This window comes from Merops nubicus, unplaced genomic scaffold (genome assembly GCF_000691845.1).
Source record: "Merops nubicus isolate BGI_N331 unplaced genomic scaffold, ASM69184v1 scaffold16048, whole genome shotgun sequence".
NCBI lineage: Eukaryota > Metazoa > Chordata > Aves > Coraciiformes > Meropidae > Merops > Merops nubicus.
In genome coordinates, this window is record NW_008626486.1 from 50,505 (window position 1) to 77,830 (window position 27,326).

The window sequence follows — 27,326 nt, forward strand, 5'->3', positions numbered from 1 at the left end:
TAGATTTTATTTTTCCTCTGTGCCTCCCTTTTTTAAGCTTCTTTGCCAGAGTTTGTCTTCCTTGTCTTAGAAACCACTGTAGACCTCACTGGCACCTACACAAGAGATCTGAGCCAAATACTTTCACTCAAAGATTAAATCCAGATAGGAAAGCAACGTTATTGGGAACCTACACATGGAGAAAGACTGCTAACATAAGGGACTGCATTTTGTGTTTTTATCATTATGTGATAGACATCTGTCTGCCTTCAGCCCTGCTGTAATTCATTAATTCTTTCCCTAATACTTCTATTCTCATTTACTTCCCTAGAGTTCAAGCCAGTTGAGACAAGATTTATGGATGCTTCCAGTGCAAACACAAAATTATGCAATTACAAGTTGGATAATCAGAGTATACCAAGACCAGAGCTTTTGATTAGTGGGGCAGAGCACTTCAGTGGTCCCTGTTGCACACCAGCTCCAGCCCTAACTGGAGGCTCTGCCTGTGCCCTCTGGTGGTTGATCCCCCTGTGTGATCACCGGGTTCTCACTGAGCAGCTGGAAATTCCCGGTGTGCAGAGAAAACTACCTGCATCCCTCGTGGCACTAGGATGGCTTTGATAAAGGTCAATTATTTTATCATACAGAGCATCCGTTGAAAGCACAGATCTCTGCAGAGAGATGTTTGCTGATAGTCAAAGAGGAAGAAGTGCCCTCTCTGCCCTCTCCCATTTTCTTCTTGTCATCTAGTAGCAATTTGTAATGTCTTTATTTTGCAGTCATCTTTTCTAACAATAGTTTGCTGAGAAGAAGAAATTACTTTAACTGAAGTGGAATGCCTTTAGCTGAATGGAATAGATCTATTTTCAGAGGACTGTTGCAGGCCAGATAGAAAACCAAACTCACAGCTTTACTGTTTTTCAGTAACATAAGAAGGCAAGTTTATGATGGAGTTGCTTTTGTTATTTCTAGAGTTACAGTAACAGCAATGTGCAACATGGATTTTAGTCGCTTCCCCCTGGATACACAGACCTGTTCTCTGGAGATTGAAAGCTGTAAGTAAAGTGGAGGTGTAGTGGAGCCAAGGGCTGCACCCCATGGGCTCCCAAACTGTATTTAATGATATCAATAATTATACTGATAATTAAAATGCTGCTACATTCATGGGAGCTCTAACCAAAGTCAGCAGACTTCAACACTAAGAAAAACGCCCTGCCTGCATCTTCTCTTCTAGAATCAGAAGATGTTTGCAAAAACATGTGTTTTTAAAAGCCAGCTGTGAGCACTGGCTTGCCAGTGTCCCTGAAAGCCAGCCAGGCTGCCCCGCTGCCACCCACTCCCCAGGAGACCAGGGCCACTAGCCTGCAGGTCAGCAGTCTCCAGCAGCACCCTCTGCCCAGGTGCCCTCAAATACATATCAAGAAATGGCCCTACGCCCTTCACATGCACTGTCCCCTCACCCACGGTGTAGAAAGCATGATGGGGCAGTGATATTCATCACCTTCCTCTTATCTTTCTTACGCCTATTTGAGATAAACCCAGCTTGTACCCACATGCAGCTCCTTTGCCCAAGTGTGACACACACACTAATTGGCTAGATTTTCTATAGAGACAAGTTAAACTTTCAAATTTTTAGGAGCTTTTTTCCTTCTCCTTCTCCTTCTTTTCCTAGTCCAGGAAGAGCTGCTACTAAACCCATCTGAAAGGATTAACATTACTATATTTGCACAAGTATTAAAAAACAAAATTAATAATGTTCCTGTGTACATCACAGGCAGAAAGTTTACCCAAGAGTTTTTCCTTCTTCATGCCTCAGACCATTAATAGATTGTTCCTCCAGTTACCCCAAGCAGGCTCTTTCCTCTAAGTCTCCTCTCCTCTACTTCTGATTTTAGGACATTTATAAGGGACAGTTTTTCAAGTTCTGATGTGGTGGGTTTCCTGACACACACATTATGTGTGCAAAATTATGATCAGAGTAACAGAAGAGTATGCAAAATATGCTAGGCATCAGGTCTGAGGGCTGTGACAATGAGTCCATCCACTTCTTGCCACAACCATACCCACCATCAACAGGCCTCTCAGCTAAGTAGTAGCATTTGGCCTTTTCAGATGAGACCCCACAGAAGGTGCATGGGCACATGCTGGGTTGTGGGTGTGATAGTGGGGCACTGCAGGGAGGTTTGCTTTGTTCTCCTAGATGCCTACACTGAAGATGACCTCATGCTCTACTGGAAGAATGGCAATGATTCCCTAAAAACAGATGAGAGGATATCGCTGTCCCAGTTCCTGATCCAGGAGTTCCACACCACCACAAAGCTTGCCTTTTACAGCAGCACAGGTGGGTACCACAGTGCCTGCCAGTGTGCCAGGGAAGAAGGGGTGAAAACTGTCCCTCTCAACCTTGGCCATGGAAGATTGTCCATTGGAAGGTCTCCCTGTGGCCCATCAGAGCTGCCTCTCTTCTACACCAAGGCTCCTGTCCCTACCACTGACTTCCATCTCGATGGTTATGTAGTCTGAAAAGACAATCCCTCTTCAAGATCACAACAAGCCTTAACATGAATTAAACTCTCCGAGTGCACAGGCTATATTATCCTCCCCGGAAGGTCCTGAGGGACACTTTGACTTTCTCAGTTGGTTCAGCAAGGAGTCTTTTCTGTAAATCGCAATGATCTGTGGTCATTAACTGTGTTTTTCTAAAAGAAAATGAGGCACTATTCTTCTGATGCAACATTGCCTTATCTGAAAGCAGTTTGAGGTTGGTGTGACTTCACTTTTTCCTTCTCTCTGTTGTCCAGGGTGGTACAATCGCCTCTACATAAACTTCACCTTACGCCGACACATCTTCTTCTTCTTGCTCCAAACCTACTTCCCCGCCACCCTCATGGTCATGTTGTCCTGGGTGTCCTTCTGGATCGATCGCCGAGCAGTTCCTGCCAGAGTCCCATTAGGTAAAAACAACCTTGTACTCAGCAGGACTAAGAGACAATTGCTGCCGCTGCAGCCTTGACCGTCAAGACAAAATCCTCTGTGCTGTGTGCTGCCCCCGCGTTGCCTCGTGGCACAGGAGTCAGCCGGGCCACACGCGTGACCCCGCACAGGGCACTGCCCATGCTACAAACTCTCCATCTGCCCCGTGGTGGCAAGCGAGTTGCCTTCCCTGCTTGCACAGGCACGGGGTGCAAGTGGTGCAGAGCAGAGAGAAAATGTCCTGCTCTGCTCTTACTGCTGTTAAAAGAGATGGAACACACACGGAGACAAAGTGTCAGTATCCTGCAGAGACTTCAGTGAGTAAAAAGGTGAAAATCTGTGTTAGCTGGCATTACAAAATTTCAGTTTATTGCCTTTTGCTAGAGGAGGGAGTGCAGGGGTCACCCGAGCTGCACTGCTCCACTGGTAAGCCCCATGGGAGCAGAACTATGGTATGGACATAAACCTGCTTATAAAGGGGGTGCTTTGCCCGTAGCAAAGTGCTGGTTGTATTTTAGCACACTTTGAGCCTGAGCTTGCTTCTACTTATTCCAGGCAACACATCTCAGGACTTCATTTATTCTGAAGGTCATATTCTTCAGCAGGGAGTCTCTACAGAGGTGCCATGACAGAGATGGCAATGGGCTTGTTATCCATGGCTCTGTTTAGAAACAGCATCTGTTGCCTTGAGACATCATTAAAAGGAGCATCCAGGTTTGGGCCATGGCTTTTCGGAAGATGTAGACACTGCCTTCAGCAGTACTTTTTAAGCACCTAGATAGAATCACAGAATCCTTTAGGTTGGAAGAGACCTCCAAGATCATCAAGTCCAACCATCAAGCCAACACTACTAAGTCCTCTGCTAAAATAGAGTCAGAATCAGAAGCTGTCAGGGTTGGAAGGGACCACAAGGATCACCCAGTTCCGACCCCTCTGCCATGGGCAGGGACATCTCCCACTAGATCAGGCTGCCCAGAGCCTCATCCAGCCTGGAGCCTCATGCACAAAGATTCCCCCTCGGATCCAGGATAACACCAAACTAGAGGGGCTCCTGCCCTTTCAATGTGCCCATGGTGTAAAATGGGGCAGCATCACCCGTGGGGGCATCATTAACCTCTGCCTCCTTAGGCCGGGAAACCCATCACTCAAAGGTGAAGATCAATACAGCAAGTTAAATGTGGGTGTCAGGAAATTGTGATGACAGCTGTATTTGTGACAAAGTCTGGTTTGAAAGTGTCTTACGGTCTCTCTGCTGGTGCATTCCCAGGGATAACCACGGTGCTGACCATGTCTACGATCATCACCGGGGTGAACGCCTCCATGCCTCGTGTTTCCTACATCAAAGCCGTGGACATTTACCTGTGGGTCAGTTTTGTGTTTGTCTTCCTCTCGGTACTGGAATACGCGGCAGTGAATTACCTGACGACGGTGCAGGAGCGGAAGGAGAGGAAGCTACGGGACAAGGTGAGGTTTTCCAGCTCTGATGCAGCTTTATGCCCCTGGGGAAGGGTATGGCAAATGTCTGGAAATGTTGAAAATTTTGCAACTACAATGTGCTGCCTGGATCCGCCTGGGGAGAATGTGGGGTGAGCAAAAAGACACCATCAGCGAGGCATTCAAGGCCATAAAGAATTGCTACAGACAGCCCACACCCAAGCTCGCTGTTCTTTCTTCTGAGTCCACTTAACTCTCTGTGTAAATGGGATAGGTTTTAGGATTCTACTTTTAGATATTTTTTTTGTACTGAGGACCCAAACCTAACCTGTGAATGGTACCAGATGGATACTGTGTTTTGGGTCTCAGATAACATGGCTGATATCCCCCACCTTTCTCCAGGCACCATCTAACTTACACAACAGTCCAGATTTCCTGCTTCTGCCTTCATTACACTAAATTATAACCACCCAAAATTTCAGCGTAAGCTCTTAACTTCAAATGAGGCAAGCCTCATACATTCCTCCTTGTGGTTTCCCTCTGATCTCTTCTCTGATTTTCCCAGCTGCGAGGCACAGGTCCAACCCTTATTTACACCCCGATAGCCATGCTTAAGCCAAGTCAGCTTTTCCACAGGCAGCTCTGCTCTGTCCCTGACCGCCCTGTGCCTTGCAGACGTGAAAACAGAGAAGGAAAAAGCTGCTGCCCGGCTCCATCCTCTCATCCTCCCTTTCATGTCCCAGCAGCATGACTTGCCCAGGCTTGTCCCCTGCTCTGCCGCTTCTCTGAGGAGAAAGGGGACGCCTGTGTATGTCTGGAGAGAACTCAAGGCCACTCTGCCCTCCCTTGTGCCCACAGCTCCCCTGCGCGTGCAGCCTGCCTCAGCCTCGGCCCATGATGATGGACGGCAGCTACAACGACGGGGACGTGAACGAGCTGGGGCACTACATGGCTGAGAACGGCGACAAGCCAGACCGCATGATGGTGCAGCTGGCCCTGGGCTCTGAGAGGGGCTCGGGCAGGAGGAAAAGCCAGAGATACGTCAGCATGCGCATCGACACTCACGCCATCGACAAGTACTCCAGGATAATATTCCCTGGGGCATACATTCTATTTAACCTGATATACTGGTCCATTTTCTCATAAATACAGGTAACTTTAACGAAGTCACAGAGCATTGTGACATTACATGAAAGTACAGTCTCGTAGGCCGACAGACAGAAAACAGAGAATTGTTTTAATTGGAAAGAAGATTGGTTTTGATTTTTTTTTTTTCTGGATTTATTTTTTTTAAATTAGATGCAATTCATCTGTGGCAATAAAAATTGTGCAAGTTTCACATTTCAGCAGAACATAGGCTATAAAATCCAAAATTTTGTACTTACTTAAAGCTGAGCTATGTTCCTTCTTGTGCCTCACAGGCCACTGTAAACTATTTTAACAAGTGACTATAACTGCCAGTTGCTTATATATGGTGCATCCTTTGTGCCCCTAAAATCCTAATTCTCTAAGTACCTGAGTGCATGCATACATCTTGCAACTCGGCAGACTTATCACATCCAACACCAATAAATATAAGAAAATGCAAATACTTGCCTGTTTGCAGGATGAGGCCAGAAAGGGTCATTACCAACACAACATATTTAATGCTAAGAAACACTTTGGCAAGGTTACTGACAGCTTGCTTTTCCTGCTTAGTGCGTGCTGCCCTAGCAGTACTGCACTGACAGGCCCCCAGGGGAATTTTTTCAGACTTGTGCTTTGTCCTGATCATATCTAAAACAATGAAATCTTTCCAAGCTGTCTTGACTGTGTTTTTAAAATATAGCTTGCAATGTATGTTTACTAAGGAATGAGCAAAACTCAGGCTTCTTGCAACACTAACCAAATCCCCTGGGAAACACAGGAGCTCTCCTTGGACCTGTGTATCTGGGTCAGTGGGACCTTTGCTCTTGAGTTTCCTGGAGAAGGAAACAGGCTTCTCTACAGAATGATCTGGTGAAGATGATCAAGTGTCTATGAAAAGAATGAAACTCCTTCAAGAGAAGACTCTTTTCTCTGGGATAGTGTGGGTGTTACTGGTCTGTAGAGCCTGGGAACCTTTTGCAGCCTGTAAAGCCACCAGTAATCGTACTGGCTTCCAGGAAAAGTCTGGTTCATTTGTTTTTAGTAAAAGCCTAACAGAAAGGTGCTTAACAGCTGACAAAGCAATAATAAGGACTTTACATCTGAGTTACTAAAGAAACCATGCCAAAAACTTTGGAGTGAATTAAACAGGAGCTTCCACCTTGAGACAGCAGCTCCACTACAGACCCAGGCGCAACTACCTGATGCTGCTTTCGTGCTGCATGGAATCGCTATGGTTGGAGAGGACCTCTAGGATCATCAAGTCCAACCTTCAACAGAATCATTGAATCACTGTGGTTGCATCCACTATCCTGGCACCCTGCAGCCCACTGTGCCCTTGGTGCAGGCTCAGCACCCTCCAGGGCAGGAGCAAGGAGGCACAGCTGCAGCTGTGGGCACTTGGCATTGGGGGAACTTAAATCCCAACTCTCCATCACAGTTTCTGCACAGCAGCCAGTCAGCTTAAACACTCCATATGGAAAAGGTAAAATCTGTCACACAGAAGTAATAAAATACTTCAGGAAAACAAGAATCGGCTGAATGGAATCAGGAGCCTTTACAATGACAGGAGCACCAGAGGTGTCTCAGAAAGCGTGGTCATCCAGTTGGCCTGCTGCCACATGTCACACACCTGCACCCACAAAGCCAACCCGGGGTTTGGATTAGCAGGACTTTTAAATGCATGCTTTTGCACATAATTACAAAATTCATTAATCTCTGCCCAGCAGAGGCTGTTCTCTTTTACAGCTGTAGCTGCTCTGAGAAAAAGACCAAAGCATTTGTGTCTCCAAAAGGAAAGTGAATCTTATGTGAAATCTGCCCTGGACTGGCTGAGCTGCCACGCTACTATCAGGCTCGTGACACAGACTTTGCAGTTGTTTGAACACTGCTGGTTGTTGCTTTAATTTCCTATGTAAATAAATGTCATGTGAACACACTCCACGTTTCTTACAACTGCTGAAATCACGACCAGCAGAACTACCAACACTCACCTTCCACTTACAGCCATGCTCCTTAGGTAAGGCAATGAAATCAGAGAAGCTAAAAATCATTAAGACTCATCCACCCATAACATAGTTTTACTATTCATTTCCACATAGCTTTTTATTTTTTTCCCACATAAACATACTGTCTTAGCTTTGTTTTATCAAGTTTCTTCCTATCATATTATTCTCCAGTATGCTTTTTTCAAGACATTAAAAATCCCCCCTATTGTCTTAAACCATAAACCTTTCAGTCAAACGAAGTTAGGAAGGCCACTCTGGCAAAAGCAGATGAAAGGCTGGACACCAGGCTTGGTCACTCTACATTTCTCCTTATTCTGATGGCACTTTCCCCCACAAAAATAGCTCCAAGATTTCTCGGGCACTACTTGCACAGGAATGTATTTAGATTCTCAGCATTGCACAAACCCATTTATTTCTACAATTTAAGAACAGCATGAACAGGAGTGCCAGATTTTAAAGTAAGCTCTCCAGCTTCCTAAGAAGCTTAACGCTATGTTGTTTCCTGCAGTACTGTACAGTCCTTTATAGACTCATTAATCTCACACTACATCTATTATTTGTCATCTGACCAGTGTATTAAGGGAGATTTTGAAGATACAAATGGGAGCCAGACTTTCAAATTCCCCAGCTTTCAGTGTGAGACTGGTTTCTAACTTCCCATGTGATTTTCAAAGTTTCCTTTCCAGCACGTCTCCCTAAAGATTCCCCAACCTCCATGTTTGGATTTACCTTGTTAATTTACTTGTGTTTTACTTGGGAAACTCTAGTGCCTTTTCAGTCTTATATAAATGTGTTTATAGATGTATTCTATAAGTACAGGATATCCTATCCTGTATATCCTGTACAGCTGATAGCTGTATGCTATCAACAACTGTACTCATTAAACATATTTACATACAGTTTTTGGCTTTTAACCTTACAGTGGTTTTTTGTATCCAATCATTAACACTGCCTCCTTCCATTTCCACAATAAATCAGAGTGATTTGGTTTTGTTTATTTCTAAAACCATTCAGAATCACAGTAAAACTTCCCATTTGTACAGTGTTGTGTGTTTTCTACCTTCAAAAGAAGGATCTCCATGAGTTTATACCTCTTATATTTTTGCTCTGGACCTGATCCACTTAAATACCAATGGTTCTTAAGTATTGTGACACGGGCAGGGCTGGAAAGCCCTGGGACTTCATGGGCAGGGCTCGGACAAGAAGCCTGGATGCAAACTCAGACAAAACTGAGGAGATGACATTAAGCTTTCCACCACAGACTGTGTACATTCCAGTCCTCCATCTTGCTTAGGGAGAAACTTTGCAACACAGTTCTGGCCAGTTTCTTGGAGGTGAACCCGAAGCCCAGCCTGGGATGATGCTGGTTGTAGAAGCCGAAGAGTATTGGAAGTGTATTGGCACATCTGTGTGGATTACAGATAGACAAGTTCTGCCTGTGAGTTTGCCTAGACTAACAGCCTTGGAGACTGAAGCCTTTAATAGTCTTTAAGGATGCTGGTAATTTCTGACAGGGTGAAGCAGCGAGACAGCAAACTTCAGCCAGCAACAGATAGAACAGCAGGAAGGCATGAAGAAAGGTCTTTTTTCTGACAATAATCCAGTCATTAGATGTCTCTCTGCATGCCTAAGGAAGTGATTGTCTCAGTACAAAACAGACCCAAACTCCCTGATGAGCAAGTGGAAACCCCTGGGACCCTTCTCACCTTCACTTGCTTATATGGCAACATAGTATTTGATGGGCACTGAAGAAGCAGCAAAGAAATGAAAAGCAACTGGGAGCCGCATCTATCACGTTCTACCGTGGGACACAAGTGGCTTGGTGACAGTACAACGCATAAGGGCTGCTCAGTGCTGAAACAAATTTGTGAAAGCACAACAAATTGTAGGATGTGAGGCATGTTCCAGTCTCCAAGAACCAAAAGTGTATATATAAACAGGACAACTAAGAAAAATTACAACTCCTCATTTTTAGTTACTCTAGAAGAATCATAAATGATAGCACTGCATAAATGGACCATCAACCGCATGGACCTCAATCTTTCCTAGCACTGAGAAATTTGGCTTCTCACTATATTATTTAATAAGGACATTCAGATGCAGTTGTGGCTGAGAAAAATCCTTGATGAGTTTGTCAGATACATTTCCTTTCAACTAGTGCCTCAAGGACTCCATACACTCCCTCCCTCCCCCCAGCAATCTCACCCAGCTTCGGCTTCGTAGAGAGTTTGGGTAACAACTCTTCAGAGGGATGCACTTTTGCTCCCTAACACAACCAACAAAACATGGGTGTCAGCAGCAGGCATCTAGACAGGCTGGGGGACAAACGCTCTGTGGATGGGCTGCTACTTTCAGGACCATGAAATAGTAAGCCTCAAGTTCCAGGACAAACATTAGATAAGTAAACACTGTGGCTGGGTAGGCTGGCAGAGGCTTTAAGTTCTTCATGTCTGGACATAATCACCTCATCCTTAAACAGTTGTAATTTGCTATCAGTAGTTTAGAATCATTTCAGCAATTACAGTTGATTACCTACACATTTTGCTTCATTACTAAAAGTACTATTCCTGACAAATATTCCAATGTTCTTGAGTTACTAACATCTTGGGGAAGACTGAAGTTAGGGTAACTTAAAAAACATGCCAGATATTTTCATATACATGTGATTTATGAGAAAAAAAGTTACTGAAAATGAAAGTGAGTTTTATTCCCAGAGGAAATAAATTTCTTTCCTATACAGTATCATTGCAATAGTAAATTACAAACATTAAGTCGCAAACTGCTTTAGTTCTGGACCTTAAGAACAAGCGTTCTGAGACAAATCAGAACTAACTTGCCTGGGGAAGTTGAAAAGTCTTTAAGCCAAGCTCACCTGATCTAGTGTTGGTGATAATCCCACTTCAAGCTGGAGGCTAGACCAGGTTTAACCTAACAGAGATTCTCCAGAGAGCCTTCCAATTATTCTATGAATTCTAACATGTTTTAAATAGTTAACACAGTCTTAAGGTTATAAAGATTATCATAAAATATTGCATTTGAAAAGCACTCACCCATCACAAATAAACTGCTCACTATGGCACACTGAAATGGAAACCTCAAAACACCCTCACTCTTACATAATCACACCAAAAACTATGGGAAAAAAAATAACCGAACACGCTATTCTAATGAAGTCATGCAGCATCCCAATATGCATCAAAAGACAAAATTCAGTCACAATTGAATTGCTTTATCAATAGCAACTCATCTTTAATCAGTCCCTCACTTTCATTTTAATTCCAGCAATGATTACAACAAAATTAAGACATGCTTTTAGTGCAGAACTGTTTAACTAAAGGAACTGGGAGAGGATGCAGCCAACAGCCAGCTTGGACAAAGAGAACTGAGAAGGCTGGAATGCCCATCGGCTTGTGGGAGACAACCCAATGCAGCGTGACTGCTGTCACTGGGATCCCAACACTCCACCTTGAAAACAGCAAAGCAAGAGGCTGAGCAGCCCATGTAAGGCTTACAAGCCTTACCAAGCCCATGTAACCCTCCTTACAGGAGGAATACTTATTTGAAGAGTTGAGCATGACCATAACTGGCTGGTAATACAAAACAAACCCTTTCATGGTGCCTCTCAGTCTTACAGAAAGAGATGAAACAGTTGCCACTTCTTTCCAAAGATACTGAGCTTTTAATATATTAACAGACATTGTGTCCTATTACTACAAGCACATAGTCTGAAGTATCAGGAAGTCTAAAACCCATCACAGTTATGCTGTCTACACAGTCTGCATGGCATGCAAGTGGAAGTCAAACTAGCCACTTTTTTTCCTCCTAAGAAGCAAAAGTCTCAGTAGAATTCTTCAATAGCAGCTGGAGGTCTGTTAGAGCGCACAGAAATGCAGAGGGAGTGCAGTTAAACCAAGATATGTTTTTTTTCCAAAATTAGGAATTGAATATAGAAATTAATAAAATATAAATCCTGATTAGAATTCTAGAGTTCACCATTTAGAGACTGGTGCTGTTAAACACAAGGTTTCTGGAATTAATTTGTGTATTCTGAGTTCCTGGGGAATACAGTTTGCCTGACTTCTCAGAAGCTTCCTGCAACACCTATGCTTAGGAAAACATTAACCAGTAAGCTGCTTTTTCACTCTATTGACTCAGCAACTTTTATCTGAACATAAGATTATCTCCCTCCCTATGTATTCACATGATCCTTTAACAATTTGTTTGGACACAGAGAACACCACCTAGATAAGATCTGCAACATGCAGGTGCCTGGGAAGCAAAGCAACAGGGATTAAACAGACCAAGCACAGAAAGGACAACTGGCAAGACTTAACAGATCTGCTGCTTAGGACATGGGAACAAAATAGAATTTGAGAAGCCCATGACTGCACGAGCAATCCTCAGTGCAAGCTTCTCAGAGCTTACTACCAGGGTCTGCACACCTGTTAAAGCAGTTTAAGGTTAACTTCATTTACTGCTTCCTGGTACCACCACTGCACCTTTGTGAAAAAGATTGCTGCTGCTTTAGCTGAATTTATGCATATTCCTCAGACCAGTCAAGATGACGCAACAACTCATGTGGACACTTGCGTTGCCTTAGAGCAGAATTTAAGAGGTGCATGTGTTTTCCTTCAGCAGTTTAAATCTTTTCATTTAAACAAGCATTTAGTTCCTGGTTTTTTTTTTTTTGATCAATGGCTTCACACCACCTCCAAAATTTATTAGGAGGAAGGTCAGTGCATTGCAGGACAATGCCCCTTTACAGATCACATTTCCACAAACAGTTCACTTCCACTGCTGCTACTGCCAAAACCCAGCATCCTTCCCAACATAGACCCTACTCTCCAGTCAAACCAGCTCAGCTTTTAAGCCTCTGTCTTGGCCCAGGACAAAATGACTGGCAAAAGAAATACTTCATAAAGGTTCAACCTATGGTCACTGAGTGAACAATGCTTATATTAATATTATGAAAAACTGCTTCAGAGAAAGGGTTGTTAAGCCCTGGAGCAGGCTACCCAGGGAAATGGTTGAACCACCATCCCTGGAGATATTTAAAAGTTCTATAGATATAGTCCTTAAGGACATGGTTCATCAGTGGACTTGGCAGTGCTAGACTAATGGTTGGACCTGATGATCTTAAAGGTCTTTTCCAACCTAAGTGATTATAAGATTCTTTGATGATTTTAAAGCTTATTCTAGAACAAAAATTTCCATGTAAATACTGTATTTCCCCCCCAAGGAATATTACTTTCTCAATACACAGAAAATCACTGAAAAGGGATCTAAGCACTCTTTTATTCAACACTGCAACTTTAAAAGACAATGTATTTGAGATCTGTCTGAAACTCATCACCATACTGAATACAGCAAACATTACAGCTAGAAAAAAAATTCACATTTTTGAAAGCAACGATACTATTTGCTTCACCTAAAGTCTAAAAAGGTCAATGTTTCTTCAACTATGTGATTATCCAGCCCCTTCTGGGATTTAGATACAGTGTCTCCATTAAGTCAATCCTATGGAGAGAGGATTAATCAAGTTTAATGTGATGCACATGCTCCTATGCCAGCACCAGATTCTTTGTTAGGTTCCACAGGATTTATTTGCCCCTCTTCTTTTAGCTTCACTTGTCTGAAGTCTTCTCTGACTGCTTCTAGCAGATCTGGCTTGAAAATGACATCCAGTGCTGTCATTGCCAAAGCTTTTGCTGTGCGCAAAGCATAGAACTGAGCATTCTGTGACCCTGCAGAAAGAAAGCAGGAGGAATTTCTGGTTAGGTAACTAATATTAGACAAAACCCACTAAGCTTGCTGCACAAGGTACAGTCTATAAAGAAGATCTTCAAGTTTCAATTGCAAGAACAGATTCTTAAAAATGTACTCACATTAAATATGTCTATCTTCTAATGCCTCAAAACTAATTTTCATATGCAAGCACTTAGCTTTCTGCCACTGATATAAACAATCAGGACTGCAAACAGGAAAATGAATGTTCACATAACGCAGGGTTATATACTCTTATCTCTTTTACACTTCCAGAGTATTGTGCTTTAGAAGTAAAAATGACTTTCACCTTTTGACCCATGTTTAGGAACTCTTTGACTATGCTGCTAGGGCTAATCCTTGTAATTTCCTCTGTCTAGATGGTAGATTAAATCAGGCTTTTAGTATGAGGAGTGGTCACCCTTCCTATATACATTTAGTTTCAAACAAACAAATTCTACACTTTGTCATTTTTTTTCTGCTGCTCTATAATTGTTTCAGGGTCTGCATTCAGCTGAGATCCCATCACGTTTGAAGAAAGCAAGTTCATTTCTCTGTAGGTGTTCACATGCAGCCACTTTCAGATCTAATACTTACACTTCCATACACAAGCATAAGGGCTCCAAATATAAACCTCTAACCCTTTTCACTTCCACTCACCTGCAGCTTCTGTGTACTGCTCAGTATGATTCAATGCATCAGAGCCAATATAAAAATAAGCATGAAGCCCAGGGACTATAAATGTAACGTTTCCAAAGTCCGTGGAACCTAGAACCAACACAGAAACTTTCTAATTAACAAGTGTTGAAGAGTTTTAAACGCTGTAAGAAAAATGTATGACAGATATTACCTCCAGCCCTTATCTAAAACAAAGTATCTTCCACCCCAAAGTGTAAAATAAAAAGCATTTCTAATGAGTCATTATCCATACAAGAATCTCACATCACTGAGATGTAACTAGCCAATCCTAACTAGCCAACTTCAGATGCTGCTCTCCAGTGCACCTCTCATCAATAATCAGTTGGACTGCAAGGAAGATGTATCAGCATGTTCCTATTCCATCTACTGTTATTTTTTTATCAAGCATCTCCTCATAGTGAGCTCTCCATTCAGAAACAATGAAAGCTGCAAACCTTGGGAGTTTCAGGCAATTCAACTATTTTCCTACGACAGCCCTTAAAGCCAGGCCCAACAATTCCTGCTTTTCTCCAGCATGCAAGTATTCAGCATTAGGCAGGGGATTCTGAAGTAGGAACAATCAACCTTTAAACAAAACCAAACTGAGGTCAACTACTTCCTCCTGTGCTTTTTGATTCTTCTCTGTTACAGAAACTTAAGAGCACAAGCAGTCCTGAAATAACAAGATCAGAATTAAACTCCAGACAAAATGCCAGTGCTTTGTAGACATAAGAGAATTTGTGGTAGCAATTCTGCAGATTTTAATGATTCTTTCATGCCTGACTGGCACTTTCAAGATGTCAGTGATAATACCCATCTCAGAGTACTGCCTTATCTACTTAATGATACCATCCAGAAGTAGTAGATCCTTCATAGTAAATCTTAGAGTCTGCAACTACTTCCCGAAGGATTTTTGTTTGTTTTGTTTGGTGATTTTGTTTGTTTTGGTGTTGTGTTTGTTTTTACCCAAACAAGCAATCCACTCCGTATTTCTTAAAATGAAATTTCAAAGCTGAAGAAATCAACATATCAGTTATGGGGAAATCCAGACACCAGAAGCAGGATTTTTTTTTCTTTAGCAATGGCTAAAGAACGTTAACATTAAATGTTTAAAGAACATTAACTTTTAACATGGCTGTTCAGAGATTTAAAATTTGTAACACATCAGGTAGCCTCCATATCTTGATTCTTTATGGAGAGAAGATATTGCTAATGCCTCAGGATTGGGCAATTAAACAATTGAGGAATATAGACTGTTCTTGGAAGCATGCCATTATTAAAAGTGAGTCCACAGAGCCTACACTATGTGATCAGAGAGGACAATACTAGCTTTCTACTTACTCTGCCTATGAATGGAAGCAGCAAAGCTTGTCCCAAACCCATGATCTCTTCCTGTAAATTCAGTACACGTTTGAAAAAATCCAACTCTTGGTGCAGTAACAAAATGATTTTAATTTTCAGTAGCCTCTACTATTGATCTATTCTTTGTGCAGTCTGGAAGGACAAACCAGAAGTCTAGAAGTTCTACCTATTTCAGACTAAACCAAGAGCTCTAGACCTGCCTGAGTCCTAATATACAAACTGTGGGAAGAACTGTGTTGGCGTTTTCCCCTGCCCTCACTCAGCAAATCAAGCATTAGGTATTTCAGTGCACGCTGACTCTCCATCGTCTAATTCCGCCTAAATTTATAGCGATAGCAAATCTACTGCTAGTTTACAAGTTACTTTTGCTGACTGTGAGAAATTTAAACTTGCTATTCCCTAGTAAGGTCTCTCTACAACTATGTGAAAGGAGGTTGTAGTGACGTGGGGCTGGTCTCTTCTCCCCAGTAACAAGCAATAGGACAAGACAACATGGGCTTAAGTTGCACCAGGGAAGGTTTAGATTACATATTAGTAAGAATTTCTTTACCAAAAGAGTGGTGAGGCATTGGAACAGGCTGCCCAGGGAGGTAGTGGAGTCGCCTTCCCTGGAGGTGTTCAAAACACATGTGGGCATGGTACTTTGGGATACAGTTTAGTGGTCATGGTAGCATTGGGTTCACGGCTGGACTTGATGTTCTCAGAGGTTGTTTCCAACCTCAGTGATTCTGATGCTAAGATGGAGAGTTTACCAAGCCAATATCCAGGCAGCCTTTGGCAAAAACATGACAGTCAAATCTTCCCTTCTATCAGAAAAATGTTACACCCTTTAGTGGCACAACCTAGTGTTACACTTAAAACATCAAGTGTTCCAATGGTTTCCATATAAACATCTGGAACTTCATGCTTGGTAGAGATGTTCAGATCAGGATTTCTTCTAGGAGCGTAAATAATTGCACAGTTACCAATGCAATATAGAGACCTGTGCACTATTATCAATGGAAAGGTACTCCAGCCTCTCAAAAGATATCCTGAAGCTGATACTGAAGCCTCTTCAAGTCACCAAACACAGAGAGGAAGACAGTATTGCCATAAACACGAGTAGATGGGAAAATGCCAAAGATTCCAGGAAGCATTTATATACACTCCCAACCTTTAAAAGTGCTGTTTTCAGAACACAATGGCTCCTTCTTAAGGTTGCCTGTATCAGTCTGGCATACAGCAAGTCAGTGAACCCCAGTAATGGTAAAACCAGGCACCTCAACTTAGGCACGCTAAACTAAGCCATCTGCTCTGGGAGGTTATGGATATCCTGCAGCAGAGCTGCCCTACCAGCAGGAGGAGAAACAGCTGATGGCACCTGATCAAAGCTAACTCAGATTCACATTGCGTCACCTCTGCGTGCCAAATGAGTGGGGCGTGCCCGAGGCACGCAGAAGGTAGCGTGAGGTGAGGGACTAGAGGAGTTCTTTGCAACACTTGGCTGCCTGGAGCGATACCTGTGAGCAGACCGACACTAACACCCATGTGGAGGTGGCAGCGAGAACGCTCATCTGACAACGACTTTTCTGCTGCACAGACATGGAGAAGCAACTGAGCTATCGTCCTTCCCTTTCAACAGAAGAAACTGACATCCTAAAAGAAAACATTGAAAACCGTATGAAAACTAAACAGAAACAGGTCTTGAAAAAGATGAGACAAAACACTCAACCCCCCCGCAAAAGGGTAGCGTACAAAATTCCACCCTTAGGTCTCCGCAGACCGCTTTGTTAACGCTCCCAAATCTCCACTGCAAAACTTCAGAGAAGCTGTGGAAAGAAAATCTCAGTAAGGCCTACTGCAGTGTGAGATAGAAACACAGTTGCTCGAGCACATTTTGACAGTTGAAAAGCGATTTAAGGACAAGGACAGGCATATGGGGAGTTTCAGATGAAGCAAGTTAATGGTTAACATTTAGCATATCACATAACTTACATATAAAAGCACTACTGCAATTAGCTGTCTGTACTAAGCTCATTCAAAGTCCTCTGAACCAGCAAGATCAACAGTATTCATGATTTTCACCCTTAACACAAAGGTTTGAAGGAAGCAACTAGCAGAGCTCCAGAAAATTTCACTACAGTAAACATTCTAAGTAAGGTTCCTCAGCCCCTAAGGCTAAATGAGCAAAGTAGTAAATCTTACTCGGACCACACTGTAGAAAAAAAGAAATCTGCCTTTAATTATAATTTGTTTTTAAACCCAAAACAATAAACCAATTGGAGAGAGAATGTTACTGTTGCCTTCATCTGGAAGGGAAGTAAGAAATGGAGAACATCAATCAGAACACCATCAGATTTGCTGTCTCCCCCAGCCCCAAAAAAATGTTTGGAGAACTCTGTATGCAAACACCAAGACCTCAACTGTTTAAGATAATCTGCATTTCAGATAAAGTCTAGAAGTGCAATCAAACTAATTAGGATAACTTTCTACTGAGAACAATTTTTTTCTTCTAACCAAAGAGAAAAACCTTTAATGTGAGTGGAGTAATAAAACACTCATATATACAGTTATATCAGTAGTGAAGGCTAAAAAATATCAGCAGCAGTTAAGACTTGAACAGAGGTGTAGGAAAGATCCAAAAAAAAAAAAAAACAAACCCAGCCTGTTAAGGGTTAAACCTACCTGAGCATTCAAGGATTCACATTTCTATTACTAGAGCTCTGAGAGACCAAGAAAGTGAAACAGTTTGAGACATAGTCAAGAGCCATAAGTGAACACCTACTTCAACAGCACCCTTTGGAAAACTCATCTGTTGAACCCAAACTAAAATCAGAGGCATAGAATTACCTGTTAATGGAAACACGTTTAAATTAGGGTTACTAAGATGCTTAAGCTTCCACTGAAACTCTTCAAAAACTCCCTTTAAAATATTAGTTAGATGCTAGTAGATTTGTTTTCATGTAAGCTTGAAAATTATTAAACAAAGGTTCCTAAAAACTAAGTCTCATCTCCATCCATAGCAAACCAGGATTATTTCAAAGCAACAGAATGAGCTGCAACTCATTACACATCCCCATCTTCTCAGCAAGACTGTTCTTAGCTTTCCATCTTTCCATCCCTTTTCCCAACTAAACGGTTTCTTACCTGAAATATTTTCAGAAATATTATCAGAAAATGATTACTGCTTTTCATACCTGTTAGGAAAGTTCCTCAGTTTCCACAACAAACACAGAAACACAGGCCAGAGGTATGGTCCTTTTACAGAGCTTCAGCTTTCTACATTGGCTTTGTCTTCTGACCAAACTATGTTTAACCTAGCTCTAATCCAATTATTCTATACACTTAAAAGTTGATCAGTCTAAGCTTAAATCATAACAAAATACCCATATGGAGTTACCTGATAAACCATTCAAGATAGAGTCTTCTGATATAAATTCTATTCCAAGCTTCTTTCCATTCTCCTTGTAAACTTTCTGCAGGCTCTTATTCGGAAGCACATTGTAGTAATCATTTGCACCACCTTTTATTTCCACCTAGATAAAAAACCCAAATTATGAGAAATTTTTCTCCAGTGTAAACTAGTTTAATGTAAACAAGTCAAAGACCAGAAAAAAAAGTACATATCCATACGTCAAAGCCCATGACAAAACAGACCTAACTGTTAAGTTTCTTTCAAAAATACAATCTTCTGCCAAATATTAACCTTGATCAAAACACAGCTGGTGTTTTGTCAAGCTTGCACTGGACATATTCCAGAAGCATGGATTTCATGAATAACATCTCCAAAAATAGGACAAACATATCCTGTAACAGTGTGTAATGATTTCTACTGCAGGTACTTCTAAGCTACAGAGAAATTTCAGCTCCTACCAAATTCTATTTTACTATTGTTTAGATCGCTTGCAGGAACTACAGTCTTGAAATGAATTCACATAGACAAGAAGACTGAAAACAAGGGTAAAAGTTGTTTGAAAACAAATTTTAAAAACATACCAATGTCAAATTTCAAGACATCTTCACTTTCATTCTGCTTAAGGTGCACTTTCTGAAATCCTTTTCCAGCTAGAGTGGAGGAATACCCCACTCTATGGAGTTTTCCATACTAGGAGAACATCACCTAATGCCTCGAGCAGACCTTAATTTAGTAGCTCACTTTCATACACACTGTACCTGTTTGCTCTGATGAGCACAGACATTCTTTTCACAGCTATTAGCCACAAACCTGTAGCTACAGAGCAGGCAGAACCATCTACCTTAGCAATACACTGGAAGGTAACTGCATTGCTTGAACCAGCTACAGGAGACCCTTCCAATTACTAAAAGTAAAACCAAAACAAAAAGGAATGCTAACTGAAAAATCACCTGATTTTTCATATTTTGTTGCTATGTGAGCCTGCTCTTTAGTGGGGCAAAGGACCTAGTGACAAAGAACATGGAGGGGTGGGGGAGGGGAGGGCAAACATTCAATACCAGTTTTGTCTGCTCCTACTGGTAAGGTTTGCATCAAGCCTCCAGGTCTCTAGAGCCTAGCAGCACTGTCTCTAGGAGAGGAGCATCACCCACAGGAAAAAAAAAAAAAAGATTATGGGACACAAAGAAACTGTACATACACAGGACCAAGCAGGATGCATCCAAGGGTGCTGAGTAAGAGAGGAGCAGCAACGCAATCAGGGAGCTATCATTTTCTAAATGTCAATGAAATAGAGGGATGTTCCAGCTCACTGAAGAAGAGCTAAAGGTCACATCCATTGTGAAGGGCCAAGAGGAGGAACTTGTAAATTACAAACTGACCAGACTGTCCTATCCTCAAGCTCCTGCAAGGATTATAGAGCAAATAAATCCTCCTTAATCCCATGTCCAGGCAGAAGAATCACAAGGGCATTATGAATATCCAGCACATATTCACAGAAAAGCAGATAGGGCATGACCAAGATCAGCTTTTTGTGATGACATATCTGGCTCAGAGACACAGAAGACATCCAAGGTCGAAATGCTATGATCAGTGGTACAAAAATCCAAATTGCTGCCTGTTACTTGTAGCATTCATCTGCCATCAATACCGGTGCCATTAATGTTTTAGTATCATTATAATGGATGCAGACAACTCCTGACACCACATCTGATGTTCTGTGTTAAGTTTTGTGCTTCTCAAATCGAGACTGGACCTAGTCCAGGGGAAGGTCACCAAGATCATTAGGGTGGTGGAGAACTTGACATACAATTAAGGGTGAAAGAACTTAATTTCTTGAGCCTTCAGAAGAGGTTAAGGGGAGATTTTATTGCTGTCTACAGTTATCAGATGGGGAGGGAACATGGAAGACAAAACAATACTTCTCAGAGATGCCCAGTAATATGATGAGAGGCAACAAATGAAATTCCTGGTAGATACAACAGAATCACAGAATGGCTGAAGTTGGAAAGAACCTCTGGAGGTCATCTTGTTCAATTCCGCTGCTCAAGCAGGGTCACCTAGAGCTGGTTGCACAGGACCATATCAGGACTATCTCCAAGGACAGAAACACCACAATCTCCACAGACAACACTGAAAGTCAGTCTCCAGTGCTTACTGTTCTCCACGAGGTGGGTAGAGCACTCATTTGTGACAGAGGTTGTAGAATTTCATCCCCAAAAATATTCAGAAATCTAAACAGCACTGAACATTATGCTCCGGACAGAGGATTAAACTAGATGACATCTGGAGGTGTCTCCTGATCTATATTCTTCTATGGTTTTGTGGCATTCTACTTGCAAACCAAAGCTTTCTTTCAGGACAAAGCAACAGAATAGCAAACAGTATAATAGAAATTTAGGTTTATTTCAGCTGAACACCAAGCAGACAAATGCTGTAACCTCTGTTTCCTATTCTGGTCTACCTCAACTCCAGCATCACAGAAACATCAGTGTGAATACATTCTTACTTTGCATCCTGTGGCCAGTGCTGCAGACTTGAAGCAGTTCTCAACCTTCTCTGTCAGAAGAGAGAGATCTTTCATTGAAGGAGCACGCAAGTAAAACTCTAGTTCAGTGTAAGAAGGAATGATGTTAGGTTTCACACCACCATTTTTTATTACACCTGCAGAAAGGGAAGTCATCTTATCAGTATTAAAGACAACTGCTTGATCTTCATCCCCATCATGAAACTCCTTGCTCAAAAACTAACTATATAAACAAAACAAGAATACATCAGCTGAGCATGATTTACAAAGAAGGTCAACAACACAGTATGTAGACAAAGATTCTTCATCACATCAGATTAAGTGGCCCGTAGTTTTTCAACAGTTGCATTGCGTTCTTCGGGTCATAACAGATGTCTAAACAAAGGACAAGCCAAAAAACTTTTGTAATTAATCCCCTGAAATTCAGTTCACAGTCATAAAGCAATCTGTCTCTCACTGAAAGCAAAAAAATAGTCACAAAGGCTACCTTGGATTCCAACTTGTAAAGGTTTCCTCAACTGCTAGCTTGGAGAAAAACCAAGTAAGTTGCATTTCTCAGGAATGCTAGAGTAAAGTGCATGTTCCAGTGCACAGAAAGTTCTTTAGATTCCTCAAACTAATTCTCTAGGAATATTGGAACGTATAACATATGTAGTTTCATTCAGGAGTGAAGTTTGAGTTGAACGTGTCCCCCTCAAGGAGATGTGTGACAACTACATAGTTTTCAATTATGGCAACAGAGGCATTACCATAAAACCTGTAGTAATGAGATATTTCAAAGAATCATAGAATGGCTTAGGTTGGAAGATACCCTAGAGATCATCTAATCCAAACTCCCTGCCATGGGCAGGGATGCCTCTCAACTAGACTAGGTTGCTCAAGGCCTCATTCAACCTGGCCTGGATCACCCCCAGGGAGGGGCATCCACAACCTCGCTGGGCAATCTGTTCCAGAGTCTCACTACCCTCACACTGAACAACTTCTTCCCAAGATCTAGTCTAAACCTACTCTCCTTCAGTTTAAAACCAGTTCCCCTTGGCCTGTTGCTGGACACTTTTATGAAAAGTCCCTCTCCAGCCTTCCTGTAGGTTCCCTTCATGTACTGGAAGGCAGTTACAAGATCCACCCAGAATCTTCTCTTCTCCATGCTGAACAATCCCAGTGCCCTCAGCCTATATTTCAACAACAAAACACTGTAGACCTCAATTCTACATCAAATTTCAGTGTTTTAACAGCTAGTAGCTTTCAATGGGCTGTTGTTTCCCTGGCTTCCTACCCTCAATTTATATATGTGGAATAAGATTTGTTTTCTGTAGAACCTGAGAAACTATCCACCTTAAATGGAAATACTGCACAAAGTCACTGATGTATGTCACTGAAGCCTGAAAAGGCAGCACTATCAGCATGCAGATGGACAACTAATTTTTCCTTTTGGTGCAGAACACCTATTAAGACTACAAACTCCCCTTCAAGTAAAACCTTTCCAGTCTCCAGTACAAAGTAAATAAGTGCTGAATTAAACTACCATCAGTACTACTCCGTAACAAAGGGAACAGCTCAGATGAGAAGGACAGACATCACAGGAAAGGAACCGGCAACTCAACATACAAATTTGCATGACATACCCATTACACATCTGCTCAAAACAAGTCTCTTAATGAGTAAACAACTTTCAGTTTTCCAGCACATTTGTAAATGGAATTGGAGACTAAGACTATATTTACATATAAGTTTCCAAGCAACTGCAACACAGACTGGACAGCAGATATAGCTTTAAAGTAGGTCGCCCATACGCTACTGGTGCCACCCAGTTTGTCCTTCTAGATGGAACTTTTTTTTTTTTTTTTACAACCTGTTTAATATAACTTTCTGAGTATGTAAAAGAAATCTACACATATCCCTGTTTTTCAAGGGGTCATTTACTCCACTTATAAGCAGGGAAGAAACATAACATCAAATATCAGACAAACTTAGACCAATAATGTTCAAGTACATAAAACATAAAACTTTGCCTAGAAACTCCAGACTTCAAGTAACGGAAATTATTTCAGGCTATGTTTGTGGGTTAACACTGAGATTTGTAGGATCACTTATGTCAGCCTCTGCTGTCACTGCAAGTCAGTAACACAAGATCTCCAAGACAATGTTGTAAGTAAAGCATTCCTAAAAAGTAAATCTCATTCTGGCTGCTTATACTTTCCCAAAAGTATTAAGTATTTCCAGTTTGAAAACCAGGTTTCTGACAGCAGCTATAGCATTATTTAAGTTTGATTGAGGTTCAGGCAGTGTTACCTCTAAGCCTACATTATCCATTTAGCCTTTAGAAACTATGAAAAATGCAGTATTTAGGGTTTTAGGCTTAGACTCAATAGAAGACTGAGGCACCTCCAACTTTAAACTTGCAACACAAGTTTCAGACACCAAAACTCATTAAGTGCCCTGTTTCCTCAAGAGCCATAGGATAGAGAGGCTGTGCCTGCTGTCTGAAATTCATCTGGGTATGCTGCACAGCAGGACTGCAAACATCTTCATCTGCAGTCAAGAGGGTTGGGGCTTACAGACTCCATCCAGAAATCCCAGAGAGAAACACACAAATGTGTTATGCAGCACAAGCAGCCAAGATGTAGAACAATTAGTTCATAACTTCTGCAAGTGTTTTGGCTCATAACAATTATCCCAAATGAACAGTTCTACATTAGGAAACTTTGCCATTTCTAGAGGACTTCTGAATTTCATCTTGGTAAAAGTTGTGTTTGGTGTAATAAGGGAAACCTGGGTTTATAGCTAAAGGGCAGCTTCCCCTTCAACTTCTGAAGCTTTCCCACTCTACAAAAAGAAATGCACAATGTTGAAGGAGTGCAAGCCAGGCTCAGTGGTTAACATGTCTTACTGCAAAATGACCTTCCTACTCCAAGGTCTACTAGATATTAATTATTAGAATACAATGAACATCTAATTGATTGGGCTACTAGCCAGTACTACAGACTTTACCATTACTTATTTTTTGTACTTCAGCAAACAAACTTCAGTCACTCTAGACCACTACACCCTTCCAATAAATGCCATCTAATGGAATGTCTAGTACAGAAATTATCCAATAAGTAATACTTTGGTTTTCAGAATCATTTAATCTTACACCTTTGCAACAACATGTTCATTAACTTTAAGGAATTCAAGGTCATGTATCAAGAAACAACTTTTTTTTTTTTTCCTTTCTGAACTGTAACTTCAAGCACAAAGACTTAAAATGTACCTAGGTAACCAGTGTCCTCTTTTGAATCTGACCTGTAAGCCTATCTTCAGCAGTTAGTTCTGGATACCGACATGATTTTTAAGATTAGAGACAAGCTATTTAAATTAAATGGTGTTATTTCATAATATTTGAAGTGACTACACTTAATTTGGTGCAATAATACAAAATTTTAATTTGTGGGATGTTGTAAGTTAGTATTTCAACAGCTTAGACTCTTACTTGCTAGACATTAGATTTAATGAAGGTCTCACCATGAACTCTCCAGGTCGGTTTCATTTGCTGTCTTAAAACAGACAGATTGTTGTATGCAAGAACAGCAGCATCTAATGCATTAACTCCTTCCCAAGGATAAGCAGCAGCATGAGACGCTTTTCCATAGTATTTCACAGTCACACTAGGAAATAAAAGGCATTGCTTATTTGTTTCTCATTCACTGAAAAAAAATCTAAAACAAAAAGTTCCTCTTGTTCACACAGTTATTTAAGTTTTGTGCAGCAGAACACTCCACATCACACTGTTGCAAAGTTGAATTGTCTGCAGTTGTAGGAAGATGATCTAAGATTAGTGTGAAAATAATCACACAGAATGATACTAAGAGCCAGTAAGGCAAGAGAGTTGCCTGTAACATACCACTATCTGGCCTTTTCCTGAGAAGCACAAGCTTTGAAGTATGAAATCTATAAAACACTTTTTTTTTTTTTAACACTGCATGACTGATCTGACACTTAAAGTTACTACCATTCTTCTCAGAGGGTAACAAACCCTTTTCTCCAATTCAAAGTTAGATGTCAATTGTCCTAGATCTTGTCAAACTGAAATGAAATGTGTATATTGTGTAAGACAGCAAAAGCACATCACTAAGATTGCATACAACCCATGTTTAAATAACAAGAGTAAAATTTTTAGAAGTGTAGCAGAAGCATAGCCTAGTATAAAATACACATTTCTGTGCTACAGCAAGGATGTTTTCCCTGCATGTCTGAAAAATGCTGTTAGACAGGCTTGTGACAAAGAAGAAATCTAGTGCAAAGCTTATTCCCCAGCTTCCCAGAAGAGGTTACTGCACCTGAACACAACCAATAAGAGCTCATGCTTAGCTTCATTTGGGTACCATATATATTCGCCTCACAAAATAATGTATTTCAAATTATATGAAAACTCTTTACACGAAAGGCAGGTACTAAATACTAAGAAATACATAAGGTATTACTACTTATCAAACACACAAATATTTGGGTTTTATCTACAGTAAAGATTTTAACTAAATCTGTTTTCACTCAACATTTTACCCAAAAGCTCAGTCTTCCAGCTCAGAGTTCCCCCTGCCCCAAGATGCACAACCTCTTACCCAGCTAGAAGCAGCCTAAACTGTTTGTACCTCTGTCTTGCACAAATGCCAACTTAACCACTATCCTGAGCTGACCCCTCATGCTCTGAACCATGCCGCAGGTGTAAGTTAATACCAGAGCTGAAATACTGGATTGCAAAAAGGGACACAATGGAGTGTACTGTTGCAGCAGAAAACATCACCTGCTACTCCCTGCACTCCAAATTAAGAATGTCCTTTTCCACCCCCCCTCATCCTCCAAGACAGCTGTACATCCCATTCCGTAGTGTATGAGTTTTTTATTATCATTATGAAATCAAGGTAAGGCAACTTGCAGACTGGCAGAGAAAGAATACAATGAAGTTCAAAAATATCTGAAAAGATCATGTACTTACAGACTAAGCATTCGTCTAAGAGTTAGTTGCTTGAAAATGACTGAAGAGGAAGCCCCAAATGTGACAGCTCCCTCCAAAATGATAAAGAGACATTGCACTTGAAGCCTCAGTCGAGTGAGGTCTAAGGAAATTCTACCTCATGGACTGTGTACAATTCTGGTTATGCACATCCAGCAAGGAGTTCTCCAAGACAAGTCAAGTCCCAAGTATAAACAAACATGTAATGTCACTGAACAGCAGGGGTACTTAAAAGATGAGGCATCATTTCCAAATAGTTACAGGGCTAACTGGCAAGAAGCTGCTGACTAAGGGTATGACTGCTGTCTATACTTCTACTGGGGGTAAACATGAAGGAAAGCCAAGAAGTACTATGAATCAAAAAGAAGTTGATGTGTAAGTTAATAGATATAAAATGGCCATTATGAAATTTAGGCTGGAAGTTAATAAGGACCCAAACTGCAGTCAGGTACAGCTGGCTGGTTCTTTCAAAAGTAGAAGGGAAAACCTGAAACACTTTCAGAACTGATTAAAATAAAATGCCCACAGATGATTACATGATCTGGTGCCCAGGAAGGCAAGGAACTGTGATGCACGGGACCTCCTCCAGTGCCTTTGCCTTTTTTTTTTTTTTTTAACAGATAGGTTAATCATGTTTAAAAAGAAACGCCTAGAAACATCAGAAGAAAGAATGGATGTTTGGGACATATGCAAGATTCTCTCAGAACAGTCACAGATCTTTTAAGAGCAGACCAAACACTGCACTTTGGAAAAATGTCCCGGAGTGCCCACAACAGTGACCTGAGTCCTTAGCTGCCTGCAAATACTCTGTCTGAAGGGCACCTGCTAGGTCCCGGCTCTAAGCTCAGCCCCTTCCGAATTAGCTCCCCTCCTCGGGGAGGGCGAAAAGGCGAGCGACGAGCCACCCCCTTCCACCCGACCCCGCTCACTCACTCGTGCTCGGCCACATCGGGCAGGTAAGGCGCGTTTTCCTGCGAGGGGTGTGCCATGAAAACCACATCCAGGCCGTCAAACGCCCCAGCGTTTATCAGGTCTATTTTGCCTCCTCCTTGCTCTTCCGCCGGCGTCCCCAGCACCGTGATCTGCGGCACA

At 41.6% G+C, this 27,326-nt stretch overlaps 2 protein-coding genes across 3 annotated transcripts in view; one reads left to right on the forward strand and one right to left on the reverse strand.

Annotated features, from left to right (window-relative positions):
- Positions 1-5,532, forward strand: part of GABRR1 (gamma-aminobutyric acid (GABA) A receptor, rho 1) — a 31,292-nt gene extending 25,760 nt beyond the window's left edge. For both annotated transcript variants that reach the window (XM_008946026.1, XM_008946027.1), the window contains 5 exons: positions 952-1,034; positions 2,180-2,320; positions 2,781-2,933; positions 4,220-4,416; positions 5,245-5,532. In XM_008946026.1, the coding sequence (XP_008944274.1) occupies positions 952-1,034; positions 2,180-2,320; positions 2,781-2,933; positions 4,220-4,416; positions 5,245-5,532 (862 nt within the window). The remainder of the gene's footprint in view (positions 1-951; positions 1,035-2,179; positions 2,321-2,780; positions 2,934-4,219; positions 4,417-5,244) is intronic.
- Positions 5,533-13,061: 7,529 nt separating this feature from the next.
- On the reverse strand, positions 13,062-27,322 carry PM20D2 (peptidase M20 domain containing 2; the record flags this gene model as incomplete). The annotated part of the gene is made up of 6 exons (XM_008946028.1): positions 13,062-13,264; positions 13,944-14,051; positions 18,703-18,838; positions 21,224-21,378; positions 24,746-24,888; positions 27,168-27,322. Coding segments are annotated over 6 exons (900 nt in total), but the record flags the coding sequence as incomplete, so codon positions are not given.
- Between the last annotated feature and the right edge of the window lie 4 nt (positions 27,323-27,326).